Source organism: Trichechus manatus, unplaced genomic scaffold (assembly GCF_000243295.1).
Source record: "Trichechus manatus latirostris isolate Lorelei unplaced genomic scaffold, TriManLat1.0 scaffold00093, whole genome shotgun sequence".
NCBI classification, from domain to species: domain Eukaryota; kingdom Metazoa; phylum Chordata; class Mammalia; order Sirenia; family Trichechidae; genus Trichechus; species Trichechus manatus.
This window is the reverse complement of record NW_004444029.1, coordinates 5,677,456-5,701,289: the sequence shown is the minus strand read 5'-3', so window position 1 is coordinate 5,701,289 and position 23,834 is coordinate 5,677,456. Positions and strand designations below refer to the sequence as shown.

Below are 23,834 nucleotides of genomic sequence, written 5' to 3'. Positions count from 1 at the left end.
TCATATATGGTAGACTTTCTCCTCTCCGTCCCTCTCACCAAGTTCCAGCCCCAGGTTCACGTGTCCCATCATGTTTCGACGAAGAATCTCCCAGCCGCGATGACTGCTGCTGCGAGACGTGGTCCGGGACAGGGAGGGTGTGGGCAGGGCCAGCGATGCTCTGGCCAGAGCCCCCCTCTCGGTCACAGACAGTGGTTCCCCAGAAACCTGCTCTTGTTCATCCTCCTTGTCGGGGCACTTGAAGGCTTCCACGTAGCGAAGCACTCGCAGAGGGTTCTGGTCATGGTGGTTCTCTACCCTGGTGTGGGAGTGGGGAGAGGCAGAGATGAGTGGGCCACGAGGCAGACAGGACCATGAGGAGGGAGGCAGAGCAGAGTGGAAGCAGGGAGAGTGTCCAGGGCTCAGGGCAGGCAGTGGAGCAGAGGGGCAGAGAGTTAGGGGAGAGGAGAAGGAGGTGGGGCAACCAGGATCTGGATCTAGGGCTTGGAGTGTCTCTGTGTGAACATAAGAGAAAATGGAGCCAGTGAGGAGATATGTGTGTCATAAGGATGAGGAGAATGCAGTTCTGGAAACAAGTGTGGGGAGAGAGAGGGCAGGTCAGGAGTTGAGCATGGGGGTAAAGGAAGAAGCTGGATTCAGGAGGGACCAGGAACAAGGATGGGGAGAAGAAGACTAATGCAGGTCAGGTCACCATGCACACACCCACGCAGGGACACACACGCTTGAGCCTGCAAACGTTACCACCTGACACACATGAAGTCTGGCGTTCACTGCCAGCCTTCTTTCTGTTCCTGCACGTTGGCTCCATCCCCTCCCTCTAACAGGCCCCACAGTGTCACTTTCACTGGGTGAGGCATTTCTTCTGTACAGAGTCCAGGTTGGAATTGCAAGCAGGGAAACTGGGGCCTCAACTCACGTACCCATGCCCACAGGGCCTCCTGCGTGTCACTCACCGCAGGTACCAGCGGTCGCCCAGCCCATACTCGCGCCCGCAGATGCCGGAGCGAGGCCACAGGCAGCGAGGCAGTTTCCGCTCCAACATCACCGTGGTAGCTACAACCTGGAAGGGGCCAGAGGCAGAGGGAGAACTCAGAGCTGTGGGGTCCAGAGACCTGAGGCCCCAACACAACAAAGTGGACAAGACAGCACTGCGTGATGAGGACACCAGGCCAGTGGTGAGGACAGTCATCTGTGCCCACCCCATAGTCTCTTCCCCACCCCATAATCTGCCCCACTCCATAGTCTATCCTCCACCCTATAGTCTATACTCTATCTCATAGTCTATCCTCCACTCCATAGTCTATCTTCCAACCCATAGTCTATCCTCCACCCCATAGTCTGTCTTCCACTCCATAGGCTCTCCCTCATCCCATAGTCTGTCCAGCGACAGAAGAGATCATATAGCACTGTGGGACGAGGACACCATGTCAGTGATGAGGATACCTGTCTGTCCCCCATCCCATAGTCTGTCTCCACCCCACAGTCTGTCCCCCCACCCCATATTCTGTGCCAGGCACTGGTTACTCTACACATCCTTCACCACAAAAGGAGAGAGATTCTTTTATGTTTATATTCATACTCAAGAGAAATGAGTGACTCCAAACTAATCTCATTTCCATTTTCATAGGAAAGCCACAGACTATCTTGATTTAAATAAAATGATTAAACATACTCTTTATGATATTGTGTATAAATAATAATTCCACCTTTCAAGGTCTTTGCAGCAGTTAAGTACTCATATCCTAAGAGGAAGGAGGCTGATTAATGACTCTAGGAGAGAAATTTCTAGTGGCACATCAAGTGTTCTCTCCTTTGCCCTGCCCTCATTAACTACTTAGGTGAAACATAGAAGACACACTTATCAAATATGCCTGTGACACAAGTCTGGATAATGACAGAAGCAATATAAAATGATCTCATCAGACTAGAATGCTGGTCTAAAACCAACAATGTGGAATTTAAGGAAACCAAATGGAAGGTCCTACATTCATGCTGCATGATAAAGGTAAAAGGAAAAACATAAATGAGCTTAGCTAGGTATGTCATGTGAAAAAAATCCAAGGGTTCGAGTTGATTGTAAGTTTCATAAGGGCCAACTGCATATTTGCTAGAAGACCTGACTCAGCTTAAGGTGGTATTAACAGTACACTAGCATGACCCCTCTGTGTAACTCATTGTTCCATTCATATGAGGACCATTCTAGTTTTGAAAAGAGAGTGATCTATTAGGGCATGAACAGAGGGTGCAAGCAGGAAGGGTTGAGGCTAGGAAGGCTTCGTAGTTGAAGAAGCTAGCAATCCTCAAATGGCCCAATTCTTCGGCCTCACATTCTTCCACACCTTGTCTTTCTGGGCACTCTACACTGGCCTTCTCTCGGTTTCTTGCTACCTCAGGACTCTCAATCATTCTATTCCCTTTCTCTGGACATCTTTTCTCTCTCCCTCTGTCCCTTGAAAATGACACTTATGGTTTATTCTTCCCCCATCATTCAGCCCCCACCTTCTTTCAGTAACTGAACTCTCATTGGGAATCACTCCTTCACCCCCACAGTCCATTGGACAGAGTAGACTGAACTGCACGAAGTCCTGGTCAATTAATCTATTTTTTTCCAAACCCAACCACCACCACCTGCACCACTACCATCTCCACCACCACCACCACCACCACCACCACCACTACCACTGCCTCCACCATCGCCATCATCACCATCACCACCGCCACCATCATCACCAAAACCACTACCATCTCCATCGCCACCACCTCCATCATCACCATCACCACTATCACCACTACCACTGCCACCACCACCGTCATCACCATCATCATCACCACCTCCATCTCCACTGCCACCACCATCACCCCTGCCACCTTCATCACTTTAACCACCACCACCACCATCACCTCTTCCATCACTACCATCACCTCCACCACCACCACCACCACCATCATTTCTACCACCTCCACCAGTATCCAGTCCTTGGCCATAGCCTTAGATTCAAGGATGGACTTGAGACCCAAACTTGTTCCATTGATCTAGAACCGGGCTCGCTGGGGAAGAGATACTCTTTTAAAGGCTGCAGTGTTGCACAGCATCGGCAAGCACACAGAATACAGCATGAATGTTGCCCTTGGAACTGTGAAATGCCATGTACCTGCTCCTTCCCTGAGGAATCTGGGGCATCTACAGAGCTATCTCATCATCATGATGGGAGAGCCCACACAGAGGAGAGCAGAACAGAGATTCTAATGTCGTGTGTGAGACGCCGGCCAGACCTGCCTAAGGCCAGTTTAATCCTCTAAATTTCCATTATGAAAACTGACACTTTCTCCTCCCCACTCCCTTTTTTATAAAAGTCTGTTGGAGTTTGGTTTTCTGTCCCTGCATTCAAGAGTTCTAATGGACACAAACCTCATCCTTCATCCTTACCTGGCTAATTCCTCCCCACCTTTATGGCTTCACCTTAAATGTCACTTGTTCAGGACACATTTCCTCACCCGGCAGTCAGATTCCTCTGTTGCATCCTCCCTTAGCACCTTGTGCTTCTCTCTGTCACTGTGCAACTATCTGTAGGTTATTAGTCTGTCTTCCCAACTAGACCGCTAGCTCTGGGAGGTCGCAGACTGCATCTGCTGGGTTCACACTGTGTCCCCAGCTCGCAGACATTCCGCAACACACAACAGACTCTGAATAATTCTTTGTAAATAAATGAAAAGTCTGAGGGGGGTACATGATGGCTGTATCCAAGGATGTGAATGATGCCCATATGGAAGAACATGTTCTGTGTTGTACCAGAGGAAAAGGCTGGGGCTGAAGGGTGGGCTCATAGGAAGAAGGGGTTCAGCTCAATTCAACATTGGCCTTTCTAATAACAAAAACTTCCAACATGTGGAAAAACTCACCTCTCCCGAACCCCTGTCCATATCAATGAGATAATATGTTCCTAATCGGTATTCAAAAGGATATTGAATGACTCTCTGATCAATAGATGATTATGATGTTAGGCAGGACCTTCAACTAAAGGACCACTGAGGTCACTTCCAGCTCTGTATTTTATTAGTCTATGATGAAACCAAAATAAAAAAGATCAGGGAGAAATAGGGATTTATAGGAGGAAATAGAAGATCAGATCCAAAATAAAAACCAGAATATATAAGAGCGAGACAGTTACTAGCTCCCACTGGAATCAAGGGTAACTGCCAGGTCTGTCTGCTTTTCCCCAGGATCAAAACTCCACCGCTCCCCCCCGTCCTATCGTTTTATCCTCTTTCTACTCCCTCCATCTATCCTTGAGTGCCTCAGGTTTACATACATATTGAAGAGATAACTCCTCTGGTTATACTGTGGCTCTCCGCTGAGTGGTCCACCATCCCATATCCTGCTTTGATTCTTCTCTCTATTCCCTGCCTCTTAGCAGGATTGTTGTTGTTGTTAGTTGCCGTCGAGTCGGCACCAACTCACGGCGACCTTGTGTACAACAGAACGAAACGTTGCCTGGTCCTGAACCATCTTCGTGATCATTGGTATGTTTGAGCCCATTGTTGCAGCTATTGTGTCAACCCATCTCATTGAGGGTTTCCCTTGTTTCCACTGACCCTCTAGTTTACCTCTTTTAGCAGGATTGGATTAATACTTAAAAACTCACCTGGGCCCTCCAGAGCTCGTCCCGCTCATGGGCCACCCGCCAGTGAGTGTCACCCATCATGGCAATGAACAGGTTGAGCATAAGCAATGTGGCGATGATGGCGAAGGCACAGTAGACCACACTGAACATGAACGGCAGGTCCACATCATAGTTGGCGGGCCCATCAATGACGGTGAGGAAGAGTTCAAAGGTGCTGATCAGAGCCATGGGGTAGTCGTAGAAATGCCCCAGGTTGGTTGGGTCCTCTGTCTGGAAAATGATATAGAACGCTGGCCCGCCCAGGAAGAGGACATGGAGATGGGAAAACAGAGTTACATGACAAGCATGAGCCTGCTCAGCATTCACCCTACATCCAATATACACATCTCCATCTACTCACTCATGTATGCACACACTTACACACCCAAAAGTGCAGATGTGTGGATGTGTGTACATGGAGGTCATATTTTACCTCTGGCACTGGCTAACCCTAAGATGTCCCCTGACTAAGGTCATCATCTGGGTCATGGAGATAGCCAGTCATTGAGTAAAAAAGATATATTAAATAAGTCACCTAACTGGTTTTTACATTTTAGAAAACCATATATTTAAAAGGCAAGTTGTTACAAGAATGTATGGAATTTCCAATATTGTTAAAGAGCTGAGTGCATGAAAAGACTAGAAGAAGAGCACCTCTTTTATCTCGATGGCCTTTGGACCATCCTTAAGATCTCTATCATTAGAAAGTTATCCCTGTGCAGTGGGAGCACAGTGGGCATCTTGGAATCTTATGGAAGCATTAAAGCCTTTAAGCCTCCTCTCTGTATGGGCAGCTGAGACATGAACAAGGTGATCTGATCCCAGGAGCAGAAATAGGGTCTGTGACAAAACATTGCTTATTTATTGAAGAAAAAGCAAGCTTGGGGCCAAGAAGAGACAGTCCAGGGGGTTCTGGGTATAGGGCATCTACAGAAAACTGCTCATTGTGTAATCTGCATATGTGTAGATGTAGATGGGGTGGGGTTGGGAAGAAAGGATGGATGAGGACTCAGGGGAATGGAATACTCGAAACAGGCAAGACTATCACAGCTCTACCCTTTCATAGCTCAGCTGTATGTGTCTTTTTGTTGTTTTTTTTTTTCTCTCTATTGTTTTGTGGGAACAGCAGGAACAGTGCACCCTGTACCCAGGCATGTTCTGTTAGAGTTGGGGGTTTTCATAGATCACCTAGTACAATCCCCTTGTCTTATGGGTGATCAGCTGGAGAAATTGGGGGCTGGATGAGAGTTGTCGGCCTTCCTCTCTTCCTACCTGGGCCCTTCTGCATTCCATGCCTCCCTAAGAATTCTCTTCTCCTCATTCACTTCCCCCATCCCTCCCTCTGACTCTTTCTCAGTTGTCTTTTCTTCCATGTTCCTTTCTCTCTCCCTGGCTCTTTCCCATGTCACCTTGACTGAGTCTCTGTTTGTCTCTGTTCCTCCATCTCTCTTCACAACTCTTCTTTTCTGTTTCCCTCTCCCATTCTTCAAACTTTGTTTCTGTACCTTCTTTTTCTGATTCTTTCTTTTTTCTCAACTTTAAATGCCCACAGATGGAAAAAAAAAGAATATTGTGTTTTATTGAATGCATTATGTTTCTTCTTCTGAATTGTAAATGTAGAAGGTTAAACATTGCACTGTCTCTGTTTGCCCACATAGTTCTCGAATGTCTACGATTGGCCAGTCTTTCCTGTGTAATGTCCCTCTCTCCAAAGCCTATTCTTTCCCTCTTCTTTAAAGACCTTGCTGGGCATTAAGTCAATACAAATGTAATTGATCCGGAGATTCAGAACACATGGGTCTCCCTCTAGGCCAACCCAAGTGGCCCAGACTCTTTGGAGATGGGTGTGTTTTTTGACTCACTTTTGGAAGTGCAAAGGAGAACTGAGAGCAAGAGTGAGTATTGGCTCTCTGGAGAACTGGGTCTGATGGTCAGTGGAGAAGGGAATGGAGCTCTTACCCGAAGCAAAGCCCAGGATGACCACGGCCATGAGCCAGCAGAACCGCATCAGGTCTCCAAAGATCATCTACCAGAGACAGAGAAGGGGACAGAGCAAGGATGAGTACTTCTCCACCTGTCCCTGAGCAGCTACCCTAACAGCCCCGAAGTTCCACCAAGTCCACCTCAAGCAGAATTTTCCTTTTTGCTCCAACACCCATCCCTCCACCAGTAGGTCCTGACAACAAGGGATACTTGGGGGAGGCAAGGACCTTCTGGATCATGATGGTGAAGGGGCCCAGCATCTGGAATCCTCGGGCGAAGTACATGACGCTGCACCAGCCCAGCACCAGGGCGAAGGACATGGGCACCACCTCCCCGTCGACATTGGTGAGCCGCATGACCATGACGACCAGCACCAAGCAGGCGTAGGTGATGCTGGGAGTAGAGGGGAGAGGAGGACTGAGTTACCCTGGGGACCAGCAGCAAGAAGGTACTGAGACAGACCCGCACACTCTGGCTTAGTCTTTATACCTAAAACACACACCCAGCCCAGCATCCATGCCCACTAGAGCAAAATCCCCCAGGTGAGGGTCAGCTGAGGTCTAGATCCCAGAGAATGAACTGGAGACCTGGAAGGACTCAGGAGAGAAGGCAAGGCTGGGAGGAGAGGACACTCACATGATGACATGAAATGGCCCGCCAAGGATGGTCTGCCCAAAATAGCGAGTGGCCCCGACCCTGAAGATGTCCGGGATCTGAGGAGAGGCCAGGGAGATGCAAAGACATTGGCTTTAAGCTCTTCAAAGACTGGAGCTTAGGCTGGGTGTCTGAGCAGATGGCTTCACCTGGACCCCACCCACACCTCACCTCTACGAGCAGGATGATCACAGCCCCGAAGATGGTCACCAGCTCCCCCACCAGTCGGATGTTATCCTTGTAGGTCATATAGGCCTCCTGAGGGGGAAACTCAGAATAAGATGTGCTTTCTGGTAGGTGGAGAGCCAAATCTTTTGGAGAAGAATTCTGTTAAGTGTTCAAGTATCTCCCAAAAGATATGTCAAAGTCCTAACCCTTGTACCAGTGAATTTGGCCTTGTTTGGAAATAAGGTCTCCGAAGATGTTCTCAGTTAACATGAGGTCATACTGGAGTAAGATGGGTCCTAATCCAATCATAGTAGTGTCCTTAGAAAAGAGAAGAGAAAGAGAGGGAAGATGGCCACATGAAGATGGAGGCAGAGATCGGAGTGATCACTAGTTGTCACCGGAAGCTGGGAGAGAGGCATGGAACAGTTCTTCTCTCAAAGCATTCAGAAGGAATCAACATGGCCTGAGTTCAAACTTCTGGCCTCCAGAACTGTGAGACAATAAATTTCTGTTCTTAAAAGCCACCCAGTTTGTGGTACTTTGTTAGGCAGCCCTAGGAAACGAAGACAGGGTCTAAAGCCGCCAACGTCCACCCAAGATGAAGAAAAGCCCCGCTTGCCACCCCCACCCACCACCCCCACGGTATTTGCCACTGGGCAAACAAACCCTGTTACCAGGACACAAGTCCACGTATCCAAGGTTCACCTGACAAGTTACCTTTTATGTGCATAGCCATGCTATGAGTTCACGACGTGTACTGAGGAGCTAAGAACACAGTTCAGAGCACCAAGGCAAGAAGGCTGAGCCAACAGGAAGAGGTCATAGTGGCTTTAGGTTTGAGTAGGACCAGACTTACCAAGGGACAGTGGGAATGTCTCAGGAGAGACCAGGACAGGAGCTGGCCTCGATGTGCCTGGCGAACCCTAACAACCCATGACTAGACTTCCCTGGTGGTGCAGTGGTTAAGAGATTGGCTTCTAATCAAAAGGTCAGCAGTTCAAATCCACCAGCCACTCCTTGGAAACCCTATGGGGCAGTGCTACTCTGTCCTATAGGGTTGCTATGAGTTGGAATCGACTTACCGGCAATGGGTTTGGTTTTTTTGGTTTATATAAAGAATCAACAATCTGTAAACTTCTCTGATGCTTATCTCTCTTGAGAAACTGGTAAGTTTTATTTTATCCTATAATGGGAAATGTCTCTTTTGCCTTTTGCTTCCAAGAAAATTGAGTTCTTTTTGTTGTTGTTTTGTCTGCAGCTGCAGCCACCATCTTTGCATTCCCTCACCACCCTCCACAGACCTGTTCTTTTTCCTTATCTTAATGTTCCTAGCACGTCTGTCTTTTATAGTAAAACATTCCAACTCCTTGCTAGAATCAAGCAGTAAAAAGTGCTGTTGTTGTTGGGTGCCATCGAGTCGATTCCGACACATAGCAACCCCACACGACAGAGTAGAACTGCCCTATAGGGTTTTCTTGGCTGTAATCTTTATGGAAAGAAGATGATCAGGTCTTTCTCCCACGGAGCTGGTGGGTGAGTTTGAACCACCCATCTTTCAGTTAGCAGCTGAGTGCTTAACAGTTGTGCCACCAGAGCTCCTTAGTAAGGAGTAGAATAAACTATAAACATGCTAACTATAAAAACAAAATAACATTAAGCATAGAATAAAATAACTGCATCCGTGCTATATATGTGTCTATACAACATTTTTTAATTCTTTTTAAAGCTCAGTATGTTGGTTGAGTATTTTTGGGAAACTACCAACAACCTTTTCTAGGCTCACCTAAAAAAGGCTCTGTCTACCAGATGGCTGGGAGCACTGTGGGGATCAGAGCACCTCTAGTGGCCAGTAGGAGAAAAGCAGCAGGTACTTCTCAGGAGATTCCAACAAGAGCCTGGGGCACTGACCAGATAGGAAGGCGGAACCCCAACTAATGGACAACGATGGGGACAGCATGCTCACCAAGCCCTCCTGCTGGGACTCGCCCACACCAGCTCTTTGTCTACCCAGCAGATTCCTTTACAAGTAGGAGTTCCCTTGGCCCAGGTCACCAGGGAGTGACACAGGTGCCCAGCAGCCCCAAGCCTTTGTTTCAGCTCAACCCCGACTACTCTAGAGGAGCTGCCCCCCCACTCTGGCCCTGGGGTCCTCTCCCCTGTGCCAGCCTGCAGGGAGCCACATGCTCTCCTCAGAGGCCCTTCCTGGTGGCTCTCCAAGACCAGCACACAGACCCTATTGTTGGGTGCTGTCGATTTTGACTCATAGTGACCTCATGTGACAGAGTAGAACTGCCCCATAGGGTTTCCTAGGTGTCATCTTTACGGGAACAGATGGCCAGGTCTTTCTCCCGCGGAGCTGCTGGGTGGGTTTGAACCAACAATCTTTCGATTAGCAGCTGAGTGCTTAAACGTTGCGCCACCTAAGGCTCTTTACACAGACCCTATTTAAGGATTTTTGTTGGCTTTTTTATTTTTCAAGCACTCCCTCTGGAAAACAAAAGGTAACATTCGTGTGTGAAAGTTGGAATAAAAACAATGATAATATTGGAGTTTTAAACTATTTTGTTTTTCTTTCGATTTTAAGGGAAATCCTTCTGGTGTTTCACTCCGATATACAGTGTCGGCTCTTAGTTTAGAATATATACTCTCCTCAAAGTTTAAAAATGGAAGCCGGTATTAAATTTTAACAAATGGCTTTGGATGTCTATTGCGTAAGGTTTTCCCCCTTAATGAACCACTCTTTATCCCTAGAAATAAACCCAAAACCTAAACTGGTGATGGAGTTTTTAATTTTTTAGAACTTTAATCTCTAGGGATTATGATCAAGATTTTCTGTCTATATTGAGAGGCCCGTCCGCAGATTTTTAGGTTTGTGGCCCTAATGAAAAGACTTGGGGATGAAGGCTGTTTGGCCAGGTGAACGAGCAGAGACTCATTCATTCACGAGAGCCTGTCCATTCAGTCTCCTGAGTGCCTCTCGAATCCTCCCTTTCCTTCAACTCAAGGCACCACCTCCTTAAAGCAAACCCATAGCATGTACTATCTAGACTCCCCTGTGGCCATTTCTCCTCTCTCAACCCAGGCCCCACCCTGCGTCTGGACTGACATTCTAAAATGCACAGGTTACCACCCTACTTCTCTGTTTAGCACCTTTCACAGCTCCCCAGTGCTAATGGAAGAGGAGAAGGGAGCAGCGGAGGGGCGGTCTAGGTCTTTATCATAGTCTTCCTCTTCGGTAGGTAACGTCTCAATCTGATTAGTAAGGAGAAGTAGAGGTATCTCTTTCAGCAAGACAGCAGTAACAGCAAGAAACAGACAAACAAAAAGCTGTTGCTGTGAATTGATTCTGACTCCTGATACCCCAAGTGTGTTAGAATAGAACTGCTCCATAGGGTTTTCAATGGATAATTTTTCAGAAGTAGATCTATTTCATCTATCTCCAGACCTTTCTCCGGAGGCACTTCTAGGTGGATTGGAACCTCCAACCTTTTGGTTAGCAGCTGAGTGTGTTAACCGTGTAGGGATACCTACACCAAGAAGAGCTAAGGAGGCAAAAATGGGCTGCCTCCAGGGAGCAAGACAGGAGTCGAGGGACAGGGCAGGACATTGCTAAGCTTTATTATGCCCTGGTCACTTGGTTTTTAAATCCTGCACATGTGTCTTTTAATTAAAAATGCTCGTGGAGTCCCTAGGTGGCTCAAAAGACTAAAAGCTCTACTACTAGCTGAAAGCTTGGTGGTTCGAACTCACCCAGAGGCACCTCGGAAACCCTCTGGGTAAGTTCTCCTCTGCACACACGGAGTCATCACGAGTCAGAATCAACTCGGCGGCAGCTAACAACCACAGCAAATGGGGACATAAGAGTAAACAAAGGAAACAGAGAGTACTGAGCGTGATGCACACACCCCAGGCTGGCCCGGCCTCACCTCCTCTCCTTCTGTGTGCCTTGCCACACGCAGCTACTGGGGTCTCTAAGCTGGGCCCTTGCTTAGAGCCCCTTCCTCCACCACGGCTGCCTGGCTCACGGCTCAGTCTGAGTTCGGGTGGACACTTCACCCAGGCACCCTCTCCACGCCCAGGCTAGGCGCCCTCCCGCAGGCACGCGGTGTGGCCCTCACCCCAGCACAACGAAATAGCCTGGGTTCTACAGGTCTCTCCAGCAATCTTAGGGCTCTGGGGGCAGGGGCTTCTTACTCTACTATCTACCCACAGCACACAATGCAGCGAGTGCTCCATTAACAAGGAAGGAAGGAAGGAGGGAGGCAAGGATGGGGAGGCAGGCCAGTGCAAGCTGAGCCTTGCTGAGTTACGGAAGGGAGACGGAAGGGGTCAGAAAGCGAATGAGGACATCTATATGGAGGCAAAAGCAGAAATGGATAACAATTAATAGTGCTTTTCTGGGATTTCCAAATTCCTAGCTCAAGGTCCTACCACTCATCTGTCAGTTCACCATACTGTAGTGGCTTACATGTCGCTGTGATGCTGGAAGCTAGGCCACTCACTGGTATTTCAAACACCAGCAGGGTCACCCATGGTGAACTGGTTTCAGAGGAGCTTCCAGACTAAGACATACTAGGAAGAAAGGCCTGGTGAACTACTTCTGAAATTTGTTGCTGTTGTTGTCAAGTTGGTCCCGATTCACAGTGACCTTACGTAGCGCAGAAGGAAACGCTACCCAGTCCTGTGTCATCTTGGTGATTGCTGGTGTGTTTGAGCCCATTGTTGTGGCCATTGTGTCAATACATCTCATTGAGGGTCTGCCTTGTTTTCACTGACCCTCTGTGAAAACTATCCATTGAAAACCTTATGGACCAAATAGAATACTCTTTGATACAGTGCTGGAAGATGAGCCCCCTAGGTTGGAAGGCACTCAAAATACACAGTGGCTGCAACAATAGACTCGAGCACACCAATGATCATGAACATGGAGCAGGGTAGGCAACATTTTGTTCTGTTGTCCACGGGGTGGCCGTGAGTTGGAGACTACTGGACGGCAACAAACACCAAGAGCTCAAGGTCACCTAAGCAGGCCTGGCGAATAACGCACTTAGACTGCTCCTCCCACCCCCTTAGAAATATCTCCCAACAACGCCTGGAATTCCTTGCTTCATCCCACAGCTTGGAATTTCAGGAGCTGTCAACAGCCAAATCCCTCTGAGCAGGCTGGCCATTCATACTTCATTGAGAACAGGCCTAATGAGATTGGACTCACTCACCAGCTGGCTGACTCTCACCTTGGAGGGAATGCCAGCCATGGAGGTGGAAGGCCTGGGGCACTGCTGGGCTGTTCCACTGTGGGGAAGGTCAGAAGCGGGAGGGCACCAGAGCCAGCTTGTAAATGCCAGTCCTGTGCCTTCACTTCCTTCCCAGGATCCCAGGCTTGCAAAGCTGACACTCCCAGGAGGCTGACCTGCTGACTCTCCATGAACAATTGCTCTGACCCTCTAACCTGGCCAGCTTCCCAACCTGTCAGACACCCCTGGGAAGCTTGTGCTAGACCCCTGGGTCCAGCCCCGCCCTAGGCATTCTAATACGAGGTGTGTGGAGGAGGACCTGGCATCTCATAAAAAGCTTTTCAGGGTTTCTGATACGTACCCCAAGCTGAGAGTCACTGGGCCACCAAGAGATGGGGGTCTGCTGGTTGCCACCTCCCAAGGATTCATTTCATGCCCTGGCCCCTGCCTTTTCTCAGGACTGACTTGGGAAACATCCACTCTCTCCAGAGGAGGCCTTACCCATCCCCACAGGAGTCAGATGGACTCTTTGCTCCAGAAGGTCAAGAACATCAGAGAATGGCATCTGCTCTCAAGACTAGGGAATAGTGGTGGCTCAGTAGCTAGAGGTGGAGGTGGGGGCCCCATGTCTGGCCCCCTGACCTAGTACAGCAGCATTCCCTCACTTGACAGGGGAAAATTTGGTGTGGCCAGATTAAAGGCAGTGAGGCCGGCCCTGGCCACCTCTCAATGCCTAGATGGGAATCTCTCACACAATGGATCCCTAAAGAGGAAGAAGGTTGGGGTCCAGGACCTCACTCTGGAGGGAGAGAGATCCAGACTCTGAAGTACAGCAGCCTGCCACCAGTCCCCACCCTGCCTTTGGCTCACTGGGCATCTTTGCCAAAGAATGTAACCTCACTTGACCTCCGGCTCACCATCTTCAAAATGGTGATAATGCTGGCATTTACTGATGAGGGTATTTATGAGGAAGAAATGATATAATGCCTTATCATTTATTATGGATTGAACTGTGTCCTCCAGAAACGTAGTGGAATCCTAACTCCTATACATGTGGATAAGGAACCCCAGTTGCGCAACAGTTAAGCACTTAGCTGCTAACTGAAAGGTCAGCAGTTTGAACGCACCCAGTGGCTCCTCAGGAGAAAGACCTGGAGATCTGCTCCTGTAAAGATATACCTGAAAAACAAACAAACGCACTGCCGATTCTGACTCATAGCAACCCTACAGGACAGAGTAGAACTACCCCATACGGTTTCCAAGAAGGGGTTGGTGGATGTGAACTGCTGATCTTTTGGTTAGCAGCCGAGCTCATAACCACTGCACCACTAGGGCTACTGCTCTAGAAAACCCTATGGGGCAGTTCTAGTCTGTGGAAATCTACTCAAGGTCACCCAACAACAACATACATTTAGATGGAATCCTATTTGGGGGAATAGGATTTCTTGTTATGTTAATGAGGCTATATCATTGTAGGGTGTGTCTTCAAGCAATCACTTTTGAGATACACAAGGAGCAGATTAAGCACAGAAGCAAGCAAGCACAAATGGAAGATTGATGCTAGTTGGAAACCTCCAAGGAAAGCCAGGAAGAAAGCTGAGATAAGGATCTTCCCCCAGAGCCTTCCCCTGGTCTGCACTCTGAAATCCTCTGACCTGCCAGCCACCTGCTTTCCTCTTCTCTCCCTGTCTCTGCCACGCTTGTTGCACAGTGAGCTGGTAAGGATCCCTCAGCAAGATCGTAGTGACGAGACCAACTGAATCCTCAGATAGCGTGGTGTTTTGGGTTGTTCAGCCCTTATGAGGAATCATGATGGGGAGGCAAGTATACCGCAAGAACAGGTGACGGGGGACACGATTTAAAATAAGTGGAGTCCTATGAGTTGTTCCTCATCTTCTGCACCCAACCCATCACACAGTCATGATGATTTTGCCTTCTCCCCTCCCGCGTCACATCCCCTGGCCCAACCGTCATCGCCTGCTGGGCTGCATGAGCTCCTCCCTGGCCCCCTTGTCACCTGGACAGTCACTCCCTTGCTAGGATCCTCCCACAGCTTCCTGTTCCCTTCAGGATCAAGACTAAAATCTTCAATGGGGCCGAAAGCCTGGCTTGACTGAGGAGGAACTGCCAGGCAAGCTCACCAGAAGCCTGCTCTGGCTGCCCTGGGCTCCTCTCAGCTCCTGACCTGTCCCAGGGCCTTAGGAGATGCGTTCTACTGCCTCGGACATTGGGTCCACCTATTAGCCTGCACCCAGGCCTCACTCAGTCTCCTTCTTGGAGACGCCTCCCCTGGCCTCCCACGGCAACCAGGCCCCTGTTAAACTTACAGGTTGTAATCAAATGTCTATTTATATGATTAATGTAAACCAGTGCAAAATCGAAAAAGGCAGAAGCCTGTGTGTTTTGCCCAAATCACGTCTAGTGGGTTCCCAGCACCCAGAGCAGCGTTTTAGAGTGCAGCACCAGCAAAGTTGTGTTGAGTTGACCCCGACTTGCAGCAACCCCATGAGAGTCAGAGTAGAACTGTGCTCCTTGGGGTTTTCAATGGCTGATTTTTTGGAAGTAGATCGCCACATCTTTCTTCTGAGGCATCTCTGGGTGAACTCGAATCTCTGACCTTTCAGTTAGCAGCCGAGGATGTTAACTGTTTGCGATACCCGGGAACTCTTAGCATAGAGTGGTTGTCAGGTGTCTTCAAGTTGGTTCCGACTCACAGTGACCCCATGGACAACAGAAGGAAACACTGCCTAGTCCTATGCCATCTTCACAATCGTTGCTATTAACACAGAATAAACACATTGCCATGGAGTCGATTCCAACTCATAGTTACCCTATAGCATAGTGTCAAAAACCAAAACAAACCCACTTCCGTGGAGTCGATTCCAACCCATAGCAACCCTATAGGGTATGGTAGAACTGCCCTATAGGGTTTCCAAGGAGTGCCTCGTGGATTCGAACGGCTGACCTTTTGGTTAGCAGCCAAAGCTCTTAACCACCACTCTACTTGAATGCAGTGGTTTTTTTTTTCCCCCCCAGCAAGTGGCAGAAGTAGAAAGGCAAGGAGATTTGCCAAAGGTCAAGCAGCTATTTAATTTCAGAGCTGGGACTAAAACCCAAGCAGGCTGACTTGCTGACTTTGAACATTTTACTTACGTGGAAACCTAAGAGAGAACCAGCACTAGAGAGGGTGCCACTTCATGAAAACAGAAGGACGTGTCTCCTTCCATTTCAGCTGTCCTGAGACTGTGCTGGGGGCTGTTCTCAGAGCTGGAAGGAAACTTAGGGGTCATGGGCCCAGCAGCTCCTCCAGATCCCATGGGATCCACAGAGGAGGCCCTGCTGTGACTGAGAGGCCTGCTTTTCCAGGCTTACTATACGATTGGATATGAAAGTATCCACTGATCCAAGAGAAAGCTCTGCAAGCTAACGCAGACGTCAACCATTGCAGGAATCCAGTTGAGACACCGTATTCCTGCATTTTCACTTTTCTGTGACTTTCTAGTGATAAAAAGTAGAAAAAGGAGAATTTCCTGTTATTCAACAAATGCGATGTATCTTCAAAGCAGAATCTTTCAAATCACAGTGATGAGTTTGGGAGCCCCTGAATCTAATCTGAATTGACTTGCTACTGAGTCAGTTATGGGACACATGGATGCCCCATAACCTCAGCACCACGGCTCCAATGGCATCTTCAAAGAATAGAGAACTTTTGTTGGTGTTGTCCACCACCCAAGCCCCGTACTGCAGCATTCTGAACCTCCTACCCTCAACCTCAAAATAAGAACATTTAAAAGCCCAAAGTCTCTATTTAGTCCAAAGCCGCTTTTACCTAAGCAAAAGGCAAAAGGATAAAAATGCTAAAGAGGAAGGAGGAAGGTGTTGGGAAGAAAAAAGAAGGACGGTAGGGGCACTTGGGAGGCCCTCAGTGTTGAGATGTTTAGTGTACTTGGTTGCTAACCTAACAGTTGGAGGTCCGAGTCTGCCCAGAAGTGCTTGGCGATCCACTTCTGAAAGGTCATGGCCATTGAAAACCATATGGAGCACAGTTTTACTCTGACACACGAGGGCGCCATGAGTCTTGATGGCAACTGGAAGAAGAGGACACTTAGTTGTAATTATGCTTCTCCTAGTCCTGAGGCAATGGGGTGGGATCTGTTCAAGATAATTGGGACGGTTTGGGTCAAAGGAACGTGCTTGTACACAATGAGTCCCCCCTCAAAGAGAAGGAGATACACACAAAGGAGATGGGAGAAAATCGATCACCAGCATCACCCAACTCCCATGGAGAACGTTCCCACAGTCTATACCTGGGACATCTCCAAGCAAACACTGGGAGGCAAGGAAGGTGGGGAAGAAAGCACCTGAGGAAGTAGGGCCAGGAGAATGCAACAGTCCAGCACTCCACTCCTCCATGTTCATACATTTCCTCCATTTCTAGTCACCCCCACCCTCTTGTCTCCTCAGTGTCCTTGTTCCCCAATATGGTCTCCCTCCATTTCTAGTCACCTGCACCTGCTTGTCCCCATAGTGTCCCTGTTCCCCAATGTGCTCTTCCTCCATTTCTAGTCACCTCCACCTGCTTGTCCCCGTAGTGTCCTTGTTTCCCAGTATGGTCTTCTTCCATTTCTAGTCACATCCACCTGCTTGTCCCTGTAGTGTCCCTGTTCCCCAGTGTGGTCTTCCTCCATTTCTAGTCAGCCCCACCTGCTTGTCCCTGTAGTGTCCTTGTTCCCCGGTGTGATCTTCCTCCATTTCTAGTCACTCCTCTACCTTCTTGCCTCTTTCGTGTTCTTGTTCCCCAAAGTGGTCTACACACCAGGGCCGACCTTCATGCTGAGACGGATGGATACATGGGACATGGCTTCTCCATGACTGCCCTCTAACAAAACACCTCCCACATTTGGCCTTCCTCTCAAGGCAGCAAACCTTACTTTGTCCTACGTGTGAACTGTGTATACAGAAAGAGGCTGTTACAGAAAAGGAGAAAGAGTGTCTCTTCTTAGCTGGGTTCCAGTGAGGCTCTTTGCCTGTTCTTGCTCTGCACATACTACTGTCTTTGCTGTTACTCAATGTAAAGATTTTGCTCCTTGACTAGGCATGCAGTTTATTTTCTCTTTCTGATCCAAACTACCCTTTCCAGGGTTTAGGCAAGCTCTCCCTGTGGCTAGCCCATTCTGCATAGAGATAAATCTCTACTTTCCAGTTCTGACTTGTCTTCCAAAATCTTCTCTCCCTGTCTTTTGCTTTCTGCCCACATGCCTGCACCCTCTTCCAGCTATTTTAGCTTACTAGGACAAAAATGTGTGGTCACCCATGAACAGTCAGCCCCCAAATGTAGCTACGCTTGTTGAGTACCTATGCTCAGAAGTACATTTTAGAGTCTATTCACTCTTAACACACCAGGGAGCATTTGCTGCCTTCAGCAGCAGGCTGTTAAATCTACTCCACATCTCAATCATCCCCACAACCCCAGGTCCCTGAGGATATCACAGGATGGCATGCTTACAAAGGGGCCACAGAGATTATTGATTTCAAGTTGCTATCCAATCCCAGCATCCTGCAGTGTATGGGACAGGTGGTGGGACAGCTGACACACCGTTGGCAGTGGCCCATATTGACAGTACACAAAAGAGAACACTGGCCAGGAGGGCTTTCTGTGTTGCCCTAACAGCCCAAGAATGGACTGAGGTGTCTCAGGGCATGATTTTCCTCCCTTAGAATAACAGGGTTCCCTTAAACTTCCCACTACAAAGGGTTGGTCCTCTTTGTAACTGGTGAGGCATTTCACAGATGTCCCAGGTTCACAATACCAAGGACTCCTTCAAAGTTCATGAAAAAAGCTGTCACTTCCTGGATGCATGATCTTTTACACATTAAGCCCCCTCCCCCCGGCCCCCGTTTCTCAAGCCTTACTTCTACCCTGGAGCCTAGTGAGTGGTGTTGTTCCTGGGTAGCATCACTCTGGTCTTCAGCACCGTCATCTTGTGCTATTAGCCCCTGTCACCGCCCTCTGAGAAGATTCACCTGTAGTGGTTTCTGCTGGAAGATGGTAATATCCCGAGAATGTGTGCGGTTGCCTCCACGGGACTTGAGGGGGCGGTAGATGCAGCACATGGTGAAGCAGATGATGTAGAGCAGGTAGATGAAGCCCAGCACGTAGAAGTATGGCCTCCCAAAACGCTTCCACTTGAGGCTCACCAGCTCCTTCACGGGAGTCTGATCTAGGATCTGGCGTGCCTGCGTGGATGGAGAGAGTTGCTTGGGGTGATCAACATGATGAGGAGTGTTGGGCTTCCTACTGGGACCCAAAGGGGCAGGGCGGTTAATCATTTCCTTTACAGAAAACCAGTAGCTACACTACATGCTGGGCCCTTGGCTGGTACTGCAGATAAACTACAGTAGACGTCAATGAGAGGCACTAGACAGGCTTCGAAGGATGAGCAGCAGTTGGTTGAGTGAGGGGAGAGCTGGGAAAGATCATTCCACAAAGTAGCAGCAGTTGTTAAGGCAGAAGGTATGAGAAGCCACTACCCATTTACAGATGCAGTGTGGTGGGGATATGGGAGAACCTGTTGGGAGTGGTACGTGGAAGTCAGAATGAGCGAAGGAGACAAGGATCAGATTATCCTACAGTTTGACACCAAGGTAGGGAGTTTGCATTTTCTTCTGAATGCTATGGAGAGCAATTGGAGCGTTCTGACAGATTTGCCCTGCAGTCCCTGTGGCCCAGAGGAGACCAACAGAGGGGACGGTTGGTGAGATGTGGCAATACCCCAGGTCAGGTAGGATGGTGCTCTGATGACAATAGGTAGTGAGAATTAAAGACACAAATGAGGGGGAAGATGGATAGGACAAGGGTCTCAGAAAGTAGGAAGAGTAGGTTCCAAGCACAGTAGGAGGGATAAGCCATCAGCAGAAAGAGTACCTTCCCCATGGAACCTGAAGGGAAGGAGACATGGGGAGTGGGCTGCAGACATGCTTGGCAGGTTGGGGCAGGAAGTTGAAGATGTTCTAGCCAGACAGGCTCTATTTTCACCATAATATAGCAGTCTAGGTCTCCTGATAGAGCTACAGGATGGAATACCAGATGCCTTCGAGTCAACTCCTACTCATGGAGACCTCATGTGTGTCAGAGTAGAATTGTGCTTCATAGGGTTTTCAGTAGCTAGTTTTTCCAAAGAAGATCGCTAGACCTTTCTTCTGAGGTGCCTCTGGGTGGACTCAAACCTCTAATCTTTTGATTAGCAGCTGAGTGTGTTAACCATCTGCACCACCCAGGGACTCCCTTGAAGACCCAGCTCAAGCATTTCCTCCTTTTGTTTTGCTGCCATAGTACATAGCACACACCCCAATCATGGTAGAGGTGGTGCTCCACTGTAATTATTTAGGGTCTGCGAATGGAGGTAAGTTGACAGACAGGAGCTGTGCTTTACTTATATCTCTGTTCCTTGTGAAGTACCTGGGACACAGCAGGTGCTCCCTATGCTGAATGAATGAATAGAAGCAACTCCTGTGTGGAGGCTTGCTCATCTGAAACGTGAGCATGAGAAAGAGAGGCAGGAGGGATTGAGTGGAGCAGCAGAGGATGACCAGGCTTGTCTCCCAAAGGCGGAAGAGACTTCCGAAGCCCAGTTCCTGCCCTGAGGCTGACTTTCCTGGACACCCCACCTGGCGCTTCTTGGAGGAGACCACAAGCTCCAGAAAAGACAGCTCTTCTCCCCAGGAGTCGATCTCGGTAAGGTCATAGAGGGTGGAGGTCAGCGGCCCGTAGGTCCACTGGATGTGCTTGCGCCGCTGCATCAGGTGCTGGAACATCTTGGGGGGAGGGCAGGGAGGAGTCCAGGAAGGACTGGTCACCTTCCTGGGGGATGGTCTCCAAGTGTGGTGGGGCTTCTCTGGGGGGCCAGGACTGCTGGAGTGGGCAGCTGTACCTCTCCATGACCACAGTGCAGGTGGGCACAAGGACCACATGCACACTGACACTCAGGCCCCTCTCCCCACCCCGTACCCCCTCCAGAGCTTGGGAAAAGAGCCCAGAGGCTGAGGGCTGGGGCTCTGCGGGTGAGCATGGGAGTTATGGACAATCCCAGGGTGGCGTTCAGACGCTATAAGCCCCCAAGACCCCAGGGAGGGAAAGCGGGAGAGATAGGAGACAGCCAGACAGCAGGGGACCAGAGTACTGGGAGATGAGAAAGGGTCCCACTCTGGCTGGGAGACTCAGAGGCAGGGAGTCTGAGCACATGGAGCTCTGAGGGCCAGCATGTCAGGGTGGGCGTCCTCACCACGGTGTTGCCCTCTACCCCCGCCAGCTTGAAGGGGGTGAGGCCCTGGTGGTTGGGCACGAGGTCCAGCGACTGCAGGGTGTCCCCCCCACGGCCGTCGTAGGACAGCAGCAGGTTGTACATCTGGCAGGCGAAGGTCTTGTTGGGCTGGAGGGTGAGGATGTGCAGCACGGTGTTTCCTGAGGGGAAACAGTGTCACGAGGCCGCCATGCCCTGGCCCAGTGTGGCCCCCACCCCCAAGAGTGCAGCCCCTCTTACCCAGGGCGTCCTGGGCTCGGATGTCTGCTCCGTGCTCAATGAGCAGCCGCACGAGCTCCTCGCTGCCCACGCAGGCAGCAAACGACAGCGGGTGCTCCCCTGGGGGGCAGAGGCCGTGGGTGGGAGAGTGGGGGGCAGTCCCCAGTGACCATCCCCCCACATCTCAGCTCGGGGACCCTCGTGGAGAGAACCAGAGCAGGGACGATGTGTCTGCCTGGCACCCTTTCTCCAGCCCCTTCCTCACACCTTCCTCCTGGCACACGCCCTGAGTCTCACCAAAGTAGATGAGGTTGTGGGGACTACGGCGGAAGGCCATCCCTGTGGCTCTCGCAGAGACGCTGGCCCCGTGGGCAAGCAGGGCTCGAGCCAAGTTCACGTTCTGGTTCACGACGGCGATGTGCAGAGCGGTCTGGCCTGGCCGGAGACAGCATCAGTGGGCTGTCTGTTCCCCATGGGGTCCCTGCCCTGTCTGCTCCTGGCCCATGCCCCAGGCTGGCCGGGATGGAGGGTGGGGAACCTGGGATCTGAAAGCCTGCCTCTTCCCCTCTCCCCTGGGCAAGTCGGGGTCAGGAGCCCTGCTGACCTGAGTCTTGACTGACAGGAAGAGGGAGTCGGACAGAGGGGAGGAAAGAACAGAGGGCTCGGGTTCTTGCTTGGGCTCCCCAAACACCCACACGGGGGCGACTTCAAACACCCGCTCCTGTAGTGTGCAGCCGGCCCTTCCCTCCCCCGGGACCAGCCTCACCCTCGTACAGCTCTGACACCATGGGCTCCCGGACCAGCTCCGGGGCCACCTCCATGAGCAGCAGGGCGGACTCCAGGTTGTCATAGAGGGCGGCCACATGCAGCGCAGTCTCCCCCAGGGCTCCTGGAGGGAACAGGGACATCAAAGCTCCCAGAGGTCCATGAGGAAAAGGGCCAGTGGACGCCTTCACGTCTCTTTGTGAAAACACCCAGAGCCCTGGGTGCAGGGTCAGATGCTCTGCCCAGCTCTGTCTGACAGATGGACGCACCTCTCTGTTGGATGTGGCAGGCTCCCTCGAGCAAAAGCTCCTTCAGGGCACACAGGTCATTTTCCTTGGCCGCCCGAAGCAGCGGAGACTCCCGAATCCTGGGGGACAATGGACACGGAGTCAGGATGGGGGTGGAGCAGAGGTCTGTTCCTTCATGTTTACCGGGGGACTCAGGGGTCCCAAGGCTTGTGTGTGACTGAGGGGGCTCGGGCTTCTCTTGACTAGGGGCCAGTGGGGTCTTCCCCTCACAACTCCTCTGCGGTGATCTTTACTGCCTGCTCCCAGCTGGGGTGAACTAACCAAGAGCTTGCCCTGGAGACGGAGTTAGCTCCACAGGCAAACACAGGGTCAGAGGTTGAGGGTCTGAGGGACAGCGGAAAGGACGGAGTGATAGACAGGCTGTAAGAAGTGGGAGCCAGAAGGCCCCACCCCCATTCCTGTCTCCCAAGGCCACTGAGCAGGAGAAGGAGTGCTCTCAGACTGGGGAGATGCTCAGACCTGCCTTCTGCACGGCTGCCTTCCCCCAACCCCTCAGCCTGGGGCCTGTCCCCCAGGGCAGGGGGTGGGGCAGCAGGGCAGATGGAGTCCATGGCCTGTCCTGAGGAGACTGTATGAGGCCTAGGAGGTTACAGGTGGAAGGACCCACTGCAGGGCCTGGGGTGAAGGTTGCAGCAGGCAGGCAGCCTCCCAGCTGGAGGGCTCCTACTTCTCCCTCGGCGGCTCTGGTGCATTGAAGGCTGGGTGAGAAATGAAGACTCTGGGCCTTGGCCACAGATCATGAGGCGTCTCAGGATGTGACCCAGGTCTTGAGCGGGCACTGCCCTTCTTGGGGGGGGGGTGGCGGCTGGCATCGCAGACCCCGTGACCCTGAACTGGTCCCTACTGAACCCCAACCTGCAATGTCTGCTTTCAGGGGAGACCGGGTCCTCCAAACACCCCAGGACGGAGGCCCACCTGCAGGTTGGGTCCCTGCCAGGCTACCCTGGAATGCTCCTCCAGGTGCACCCTCAGGGCTGAGCCCAGCATGGCCCCACAGCGGGTCCTTGTGAGGGCTGGTGAACTGGACTCCTCTGGGCTCTGCTCCCCCTCCCACCCAGCAGACTCCATCCATCCCATGGAAATCTGCATGTCCATTTAATAGACATCTTTTCAGCTAAAGGCATTGGGACCCACAGGACACCCTCTGCCCCACACCCCACTTCTGCCAGGTGCCCCCTTTCAGGAGGCTGACCACCACCTTGGCCGTCCTCTGCCCTCACCACCCACGGGCCTGGCTGGGGCTGGGCTGTGGGGAGGTGAGGGTCACTCACTTCTTCTGTTGCCTCATGTGGGCCTCTTCCACGCGCTGGTCCCAGTCGCCTTCTCTGATGAGCCAGGAGGTCAGAATTTTCTGGAGCTGGACCCAGGGCCCCTTGGCCTTGGGTGCGGGCACCCCCATGTCCTCTTCCAGGCCCCGGCAGGCTCCCAGGCGAATGCGGGACCTGCTGAGGCTGGAAGTGAGGGTGTCTCCCTGTGACCACTGCGGTTGTGGGGGGTGTGTGTGTGAGCCTGTGAGGGTGCAGTGAGGGTGTCTCCCTGTGA

The 23,834-nt window shown here is 50.8% G+C and overlaps 1 protein-coding gene across 1 annotated transcript; it reads right to left on the bottom strand.

Annotated features, from left to right (window-relative positions):
* On the bottom strand, positions 1-23,691 carry TRPV5 (transient receptor potential cation channel subfamily V member 5). The gene is made up of 15 exons (XM_004382425.1): positions 23,564-23,691; positions 22,254-22,351; positions 21,986-22,108; positions 21,517-21,654; positions 21,241-21,339; positions 20,983-21,161; positions 20,369-20,515; positions 18,725-18,937; positions 7,470-7,556; positions 7,281-7,357; positions 6,872-7,037; positions 6,621-6,687; positions 4,644-4,912; positions 954-1,060; positions 1-298 (listed from the first exon to the last, which is right to left on the bottom strand). The coding sequence occupies exons 1-15, from the start codon at positions 23,689-23,691 to the stop codon at positions 1-3; spliced, it is 2,196 nt and encodes a 731-aa protein (XP_004382482.1).
* Between the last annotated feature and the right edge of the window lie 143 nt (positions 23,692-23,834).

Bases quoted from the DNA above. Each gene is read 5' to 3' on its own strand.
- TRPV5 (XM_004382425.1), bottom strand. From the start codon at position 23,691: ATGGGGGTGCCCGCACCCAAGGCCAAGGGGCCCTGGGTCCAGCTCCAG. The intron at 21,162-21,240 runs GTAAGAGGGGCT...GTTTCCCCTCAG, and splicing joins CCGAGCCCAGGACGCCCTGG to GAAACACCGTGCTGCACATC. The intron at 7,557-18,724 runs GTGAATCTTCTC...TTTCCCCCTCAG, and splicing joins TCCAGCAGAAACCACTACAG to GAGGCCTATATGACCTACAA.